Source organism: Coffea eugenioides, chromosome 6 (genome assembly GCF_003713205.1).
Source record: "Coffea eugenioides isolate CCC68of chromosome 6, Ceug_1.0, whole genome shotgun sequence".
NCBI classification, from domain to species: domain Eukaryota; kingdom Viridiplantae; phylum Streptophyta; class Magnoliopsida; order Gentianales; family Rubiaceae; genus Coffea; species Coffea eugenioides.
The window spans coordinates 14,298,872-14,307,476 of NC_040040.1; the positions used below are offsets into that span (position 1 = coordinate 14,298,872).

Here is an 8,605-nt window from a genome sequence, read left to right on the forward strand (position 1 = left end):
TAAAAAAAATGTAGTAATAGACTAAGAGGAGATATTAGCATATGAAATGTCATATTTAAAAGTTTTAGGATTTTTGATTCAATAAAAGCACTTCTTAGGCAATATCCTTTCTCCAGAACTAGATCCTATAAACATCTTTTCAGAATGAGTACCCTGGTTCTCCTTGTGGAAACATTAATCTCTATTCCACTTCATCTCACAGAAATTGTACATTGTTGTGCATAGCAACATCTGAAGATGATAAACTCCTAGCAGAATTGGTTAATTGGCTGTTTGAGGATGTCTTGGTGTATGTTTGGAAGTGTGCTTTTTTGAAATCTCATGCCACTTAATATGCTCTCTCTCTCAGATTATATGTGTCTGTGTGTGTTTTTGTCCGCACATTAATATAAGTCCATGAGGTTTGCCTAGAAGCATCCTCATTGTTGGTTCCAAAATCCTATTGAGTTAGAGAGCCCAATCTACTCTTGGTCCAAAGAAAATTGTGATTGTGAGATAAATTGGAGATTTGATACCTAGTGCTGGTTTTGATGACTAGCGTATTCAATTCTGCAATTTGAACTTAGATGCTTGAAGTAAAATTACTTTCACTGTCCTGCTCTATTGTTTCTTGTGTTGCTTATTGAAGTAGATCCCATTATGTTGTCATTTGCTAATGAGAGTGTTGAACCTGATGATTACAGGATGGATCAGGAATGACAATGTAATGCTTACTTTTTGAGAGCTGAATATCAGTGAAATTATGAACATCCAGAGTTGAAACATTTCTGAGGTGAAATTGATAATTACTTGCGGTTCTCTGGATTCTTCAGTGTAGCCTCATTTTGTTCCAGGAGATTTGTAACCCTTAAAAAGTATGACTTCTGGAAATGTTACTTCCCAAAACTTTAGAAAAGCTTTTGGAGCTTTAAAAGACTCTACAAAGGTTGGAATGGCTATAGTTAACAGCGAAAACAAGGTGATCCCAGATATTATGCAAGATAAGTACTATTTTATGTCTTTTTTTCATCAAAGAATTTTGAGACGTATGTATGCTGTGCATTAGGAGCTGGATGTTGCTATTGTCAAAGCCACAAACCATGATGAAGTATTGCCAAAGCAGAAACATGTACGAAGTGAGTTAAAGTTTGTTCATGCAAGTGAAGCTAATTAATTCTCATTACATACTGTTGGTATCTCTGATGTGTTCTTGTAGATTGGAAATTGAAATAATTTTGGCTTCTAATACTGCACTTGATAATTTTATGGCAATTGAGTACACAGATAACCTTAGAATTACAAGCATAAAACGTTCTTTCTCTTCTTTTCCATTCTCCTGAATTCTGTGGATTGAAAGATAAACTTCTCATAGTTTTGACCTTTAAATTTTAGTAATTTTAAATTTCTTGAGGGAATCAAACAATCTCTAGCAGTTTTCTCTAATGAATGAAGCTGCATGCTGACACATGCTTATTTTGTTTCTCATCAGCAATCTTCAACTCGCTGTCAGCATCAAGCCCTCGAGAAGATGTTTCTTATTGCATACATGCACTTGCCAGGCGTCTTGCCAAAACACATACTTGGACAGTATGCCCTTTAGCACCTTCTTGCTTAAACTTTCATTATCTGTCATACGTTCCCAGAATTCTCCAAATTTTCTGCGTTTAACTTTTGATATGTGAGGTCACACAAACTTGTAGGATTGCTTTAAGAAGGCCAATAGTTCATGTGAATCTTTACGAATGCTTGCTATACAATTTTCTGTTTACCCTGCCAAAGATCAGTACTTATCCTCGACCTTGATTTGACTGTTCTACAGATGACTTGTTCCCTTGTCTGTAGCATATGATGTAAAATGAGCTACGTTTGAATCCTTTTTCCTATGTACCAAATTTTAGCTTGTTAATTTGATATGCTTTGTGAAATAAATTTACTATTATTGAGGCTTTATTTATTAAGGAAAGTACAGGTGGAAAGTCTTTCTAGATAAACAGCAGTCAATGGAAAGTGCAAGACATTTTCCTTGGTATCGTTTGGCTAGAAAATTTCCCCAAAGGAGTTTTCTATTAATTTACCAAATTTGGATAGTTGTAGAATGGTCTTGTCTTGCTTTAACACTCCAACAAAATCTACAAATTTTGCAAGAATGAAAAATGGGAAGCATTTGCTAACAAAGGGTAATCCATAAGTTTTCTGCAATCAAAACATAGATAAGGGAATAAATCACTTATCTTTCGTTTATTTTTGTTTCTTTTCAGTTTTTGCTTTCCAGTCAAACAGTAGCTAGAAGAGTTAAATTGGAGTAACTATGTTGTGGAATACAAGCTGATGTGTTTTTTTTTTTAAGAATTTGTGCTGTAATTATACATTAATTTACATAAATAAACTCATACAACCAAGTCTACAACTTCTCTTTTCTACAAAGCTTTATAGGAATTAGTTTCTTTATTTTTGTTAAGCATCTTTTTGTTTGAGATAGATCATTCTTCTATAGTAGTTTCACAATATCTTTTCTGCTCTTTACTCAGGTTGCATTGAAAACTTTGGTAGTTATACATCGTGGATTAAGGGAAGTTGATGCAACGTTTCAGCAGGAGCTCATTGAATATGGTTATAGAAAAAATCACCTGCTTAACCTATCACACTTCAAGGATGATTCGAGCCCCAGTGGTAAGCATTCTCCTGATTTTCTTTAGATCTGGAACTTTCAAGGAACTAAAAATTTGGAGTTTTCTGTTGTGAAGCGTGGGAAAATTCATCTTGGGTTCGTTGTTATGCTTTATATCTTGAAGAACTCCTCGAATGCTTCCGAGTATTGAAATATGACTTCCAGAAGGATCGCTCGGTATGCTATTGCATTATGCTATAGTGCTGAAATTTATTGTTAACAGTGAAGCTGGAAAGTGAGAAAAATTCATGTTGGTTTAACAGGACAACAAAATATAGCATTTCCTATCAAAGATCTTGCTAGGATAGGCTATATATAACTTGAGCTTTGGTCCAAGTCTACTGCATATGATTATAGATTCTGATGCATCTTACTGTCCACTCAATGGATATCCCAGATAAGGGACAAATGCTAGTGTAAAATGAATAATATGCCTTTTTGACAGAGAATCAAGGCTCTTGACACGTCAGATTTGCTTGAGCAATTACCTGTGTTGCAGCAACTCCTTTTTCGTCTCCTTGATTGTCAGGTTATATCTCATTTCTTATTGGCTGTTTTTATTTATTTTATTTTATCTTTTGTCTATTGAGCCTTATCGGTCTCCACTAGTACTAGGTTTAGTCAATGGACAAAAATTTTTTCTTGGATGGAGGATCATTGATTATGTATCCTCTTGGCAGCCAGTGGGAGCATCACAACCTAACTTCTTGATTCAGTATGCTCTTTCAATTGTAAGTAACATCCGAGGTTGTTGCTTTAAGAGATCATTTGGTTCAGATGTATGTTCATCTTATGGTTTTTATATTCCAGGTTGCAGCAGAAAGTGTTAGGCTATATGTGATAATTACAGACGGGACTCTGAATTTGGTTGACAAGGTAAAAGATGTTATCCCAATAAGTCTACTGCATTTACATGATAGTTTGGGCATTGACTTATATTGTTGCACAGTTTTTTGAGATGCAGCGTCATGACGCTGTCAGATCACTTGAGATTTACAAGAAGGCAGGGAAACAGGTATTTAGCTAGTTTCTCTTTACCATGGATGCTCCTTCTCATAACATTTCCAGAAACCAGATAAACAACATATTTAATATCTGCAGGCAAAAAGGCTATCTGCGTTCTTTGAGCTCTGCAGGAGCCTTGATTTTGGACGAGGACAAAACTACATTGAAATCAAACAGGTACCATACTTCAGGGGTTGTTTGCCTGAATATTGATAATTTATTGGAAATTAAAGAAATATCATCTATTCAGGTTCCAAAACAGTGAAGTGGACATTAAAGTCGATCTTAGAGGAATCAAATATAAAGTTGATTTCTTAGACATTGACTACTTCTTTGTTCTTTTTTCACTGTTTCTTTCTTCTTCTTATGTGACACTTTTCATTTCTTCTCAAACTCCATCCATTCCTTTCTCTCCTCCTACCGTCACTTTTCTAGTTTTGGGGTGGTAGTTTGATACTGATGGTGGTCCTGGTGTTGCTGGTTGTGGAGAGGGAGATTTTGGAAGTGAAAGATGCCGTAGGAGGCACGGCTCACATGATCTTTCTCTGTGGCTGCTCTTCTACTCTCTTGTTGTGTGCGCATATAGAAAATTTATGAAGAAGGATAGGAGAAGGGAGTAGGAGAAGGGAGAAGGGAGGAGAAAGAGAAGAAGAGATGGACAGGAAGGAGTTTGAGAAGAAAAGGAAGAATGGCAGCGCAAGACGTAGATGGAAGCGCCATAAGAAAATTTCACTACTTTGGGATCTCTAATAAACCAACAATACATATTTATTGTCCAACAAAAAATCAATATTTGGGTACATAACCTAGACTTTATGCTTAATGTGAATTGCTTAATACCTGAGGTTTGTTTATCCTTACTATTGAGCTGCAGCCCGCAGAGTCGTTCATGACAATCATGGAAGAATATGTGAAGGATGCCCCACAGACTCTGATGCTTCCATGGAGGGTGGTAAGTCTGCGTATTTTTAACTTTTTTTTTGGGGGGGAGGTAAGTCTTTTCCTTTATTAATGTAAAAATGAAGCTTAAACAAGTGGATGGACTCCCTCAACCACTACAAGAAAACAGTATCAATCAACAAGGAAGTAGAAGACCAAATACTATACACATACTCACTGTTACATCCAAGGGCTAATTGCTACCTGATCACAGAAAGATATCCAGATATATAATCTGATAAGATCTTTTACAAAGATATCCCTGTAGTCCGCTTTGAATTTTTTTAAGTTACTCGACATTGTGCAAGTTGCTCTTGCATCATGTCATGTATCATCTCTGTTTAACTCCTGAATGGCCATCTACCTAGACACACCTGCCATGTAATAGTTTTTTTAAAGGGAAAGCCAAAACTCCAGAGTTACTGATTGTTGAGGCTATTGAAGTGAGAAATTTCAGTGCTAGAATTTTCATGTAGTATTTAGAAAAATTTAAATGTATTAGAGGCATCTATTGTTAAATCAAGTCATTAAAGTTTCTTTTTTCTCATGTCATAGAACATAGATAGCTGGGCTAAAACTTGAGTTAGACAAATCCATTAACAAAGTTATACCAACAAAATTACTGCTGGATATCTGTTATAAGTTTCTTGACAGTTAAACAACCTGATCTTCTTGTTATAAGTACCTTGTAAACTTCATCGAGCAACTCGCTTGTAATTTAGGGTCTCCATCATAATGCAAGAGGGTAGACTGCAGAGTTGTCCTACGTTTGCACTATGTTGTCGCTTGGTTATCAATTTTTTTGAAAAAACAGTGGATCACTGACTAACACTGTGCAATGCAGAAGTGTACTAGTGTTGCACATGCTTATTATCACATATTCCAATATTAACCAACCTTCTTTTAAAATTGTATTCATTAATATAACTGCATTACACTTGCAATATTTCTGGAATTTATAGCTTTGGTTTATTTCACTTTGCATAAGTTTTAATGGTGAAGACCTAATAGCTCTGATATATTTAAAGTTAGTCAAATTTGATTTGATTACTGCTCAAAAGCTCCTATACTTCAATTTCCTTGCATCGTGAGAGGTGCAATGCCCTGCCCTATAGCTTTACCTTTTGAAGTCTGACAAAAACTATCTTAAAATACTGTATAAGGAATCAACCGCCGTGGTGTTTTTGACATGCATAGGTACAAAAAATGAAATGTCTTAATAAGAAAAGCTCATTAGTGTTTACTTTAGTATTCCATTTTCTTATGTCATCAGGGTGATAATGACAAAGTTAGAACTCCCAAAGCAACTATTGCAGTAGATTCTAGCTTGGACATAAATCATGAGCTAGGTGATGGTGCGGAAAATTGTTCAGACCCCTCTGTAGTTTCTGATAAGGTCTCAAAAAATGAAAATACTGAAAGTTCTGCTACACCTCCAGTTGCTGATTTATTGGTAAGGCCATCTTGAACTTGTAAAAATTCTACCAGAAGGCATGGTTAAATCTTTTGATTTTTAAACTTCGCCTTTTCTTTTAGAGCTTTGATGATTTATTTCCAGAAGCATCTCCAATGGAGGGCACAGATTCTGCTCCTTCAGCAATCATAAGACCTGGTTGTTTTCTTTCCCAAATTATTGATGTCAATTTTGTTAAGAATGTAGTTTATGTTTATTCTAACAAGTCATAACAATGAATTACAGGAGATCAGTTGAATACCTCTCTCAATCCGGATTTGATTAGTCAATCTACTAGCTGGGAGCTTGAACTTGTGTCAGCTTCAAGCTCTAACCTGGCAGTTGTTACAGCAAGTACACTGGTTAGCCCTTCCAGAAAAATATTGCTTTTCTCCTTTTGGTAAATCTCCTAAATAATAGTAACCTAGGGGCATATACGGCTTCCTCTTTCCCCTTTTAATGGACAGAAGGAACTTTTTGGCCTAAGTGGTTGGAATGTTAGAATTGATCAAAAGAAAAGTTATGCAGGATCTTTAACATATGAATGTTAAACGTAGAAGGCAATCAAAAGTAGTTTGTCTAGTGTTAATTTTTTCACTAGCATTGAAATTTGTTTATCAATTTACAGTGATAGCTATATGGTTCACGATCAAACATCCTGCTTAAAATCATGGATGATCCGGCACTATTTCAGAGAGTGGTTCCTCTCTGATTAACAGTTTGATTAGCAAGGTGGACCATTTTGAAGAGTGGTTTCTCTCTCAGTAATAGTCGGATAAGCAAGAGTGAGGTTAATCGCTAGCTTAATTGAACCATGAATGTTGTAGGAAACCCATATGATTGTCAATGTTGTAAACCAAGTTGTCGTCAGAGTTTCTTGACCAAGATGCTTGTGGTAGAAGCATGCACTTTTCTTTGAATGAGTTTCTTGTGCCATAAAATCTCTAATGATATTAGCAAATTCAGGGTGGTGGACTAGACAGATTGACCTTGGATAGTTTATATGATGTTGCACTGGCAATAGCAAATCCGAGTGGAATGAACCAAGTGTCAGGAATCTCATCAAATCCCTTTGAAGATGCTAGTTATGAACTAGCTCAGTATCCACATCATGTTGCTCAGAGTATAGAACCTCCTTCTGAAGCTCATACATCAGATATGGCGCAAAAACAAGAAGTATACATGCAGCAGGAACAGCAGGTTATGGTAGTTCATGAATCAAGTCATCCCTTTGGGCATCCTTTTGTTGATCAGGGCACCGCTTGTCCATCTCAGAACCAGTCACTTCATGCTAGCTCAATCTGAATTGATGATGGGATCAGCATCTGTATAAAGTCAGCAATCTGATATGCAACTAACTCAGTCTTATGAAGCCATGAAATATGCAATATGTGCAGTTTATAGTTTTATATTTTAGGCTTGACGACTTGCTTTCACTTGTTCAGCCATTAGATTAATGTGGTTTTCATTTTTGAGTTAGATTTACGTGTGAATAGTTTTTGAATAATCTAATGTAAGTTCTCTTTATTGTTTTGTTTAGATTCTACAGTCGGAAAATTCCTTCAAGCGCAGAATGGTTTAAATTGTTTATTCTATTTATTTATAAGTTTGAAAAAAAAAAAGGAATGTGCAGCGGTCCTAGTTATTTGGTAATGGAATTTGTAATATATTGTCAATTTGCTTTTATAATCCTCCCTTAAAGTATGACATCTTAAAGAACTTTTAGTAAACAGAATTTCATATATATTAATATCACGAAGTAGTTGAAATGTACACTAATTTGGCATCACAGGTTCGAAAATCTGAATAAACTTTCCTAGAAACAATTGAATAAACTTCACAGTTCATACTTCCAAAAGAAATTATTAATTATAAAATTTCCATCCCTTTCAAGGTGTAATAACTGGATTGTATTAACAAAAAATAACTCTCAAAGTCACTCATGAATTTAATCAATGACTCTTTGAACTGTCAGTCACAACAAAGACTCTTAAAGTCTTTGTGGAATAGAAAATTAACGTTTCGAAACTTGCTCCCATCAATTGCCACCATATGGCTTCTCCAACTTCTCCAATTTCTGTGGCTTGTCCCCTCCCCCATAGTTCAGGAGTAGGAGAAGATGTAAGCATGGATTGTTGACATTTGACTCAAAAAAAAAAAAAAAAAAAAAAAAAAGGACTACTCATGAACTTAGAAACCACGCTTTAAGCCCCTCTGAATTAAAGGCGCAGAAATACCAGTCTTCCTTTTCCACGATTCCATTTGGCACGATGACAAAGGAGCATTTTTCTTTGCTTTGACCAAAACCACTACTTCACGTATTGCTTTCCAATGTACTACAAATTTAACCGTCTTCTTCTAAGCCTATAACCACCTTCAGCTGTATCATTCTCTACCGCTGATCTCTTTGAAACTGCCCGATTACCGTTCTACACACCGTTTGACAGTCATTCTACCTCCTTTTTTTCCCCCCTCTTCACTCCTCTTAACACACTAGCCCTGCTTTGATTCTTCAGAAATCGAACCATTTGACAGTCATTCTACTGCTTTCTACCCTCCAC

General features: G+C 35.8%; 1 protein-coding gene across 1 annotated transcript; it reads left to right on the top strand.

Annotated features, from left to right (window-relative positions):
- Window positions 1-856: 856 nt before the first annotated feature.
- Window positions 857-7,577, top strand: LOC113773646 (putative clathrin assembly protein At5g35200). Its single transcript, XM_027318279.1, has 15 exons — window positions 857-958; window positions 1,046-1,115; window positions 1,469-1,566; window positions 2,508-2,649; window positions 2,724-2,824; window positions 3,093-3,176; window positions 3,328-3,378; window positions 3,458-3,523; window positions 3,597-3,662; window positions 3,749-3,829; window positions 4,527-4,604; window positions 5,865-6,044; window positions 6,128-6,203; window positions 6,291-6,406; window positions 7,011-7,577. The coding sequence occupies exons 1-15, from the start codon at window positions 857-859 to the stop codon at window positions 7,347-7,349; spliced, it is 1,650 nt and encodes a 549-aa protein (XP_027174080.1). The 3' UTR covers window positions 7,350-7,577.
- Window positions 7,578-8,605: the final 1,028 nt, after the last annotated feature.

What these genes read in the sequence shown, in the direction of transcription:
- LOC113773646 (XM_027318279.1), top strand. Translation starts at nt 857, where the DNA reads ATGACTTCTGGAAATGTTACTTCCCAAAACTTTAGAAAAGCTTTTGGA. An exon ending in GGATGATTCGAGCCCCAGTG is followed by an intron (nt 2,650 to 2,723) that starts GTAAGCATTCTC and finishes TCTGTTGTGAAG; the next exon opens with CGTGGGAAAATTCATCTTGG. An exon ending in TTCAGTATGCTCTTTCAATT is followed by an intron (nt 3,379 to 3,457) that starts GTAAGTAACATC and finishes TTTATATTCCAG; the next exon opens with GTTGCAGCAGAAAGTGTTAG.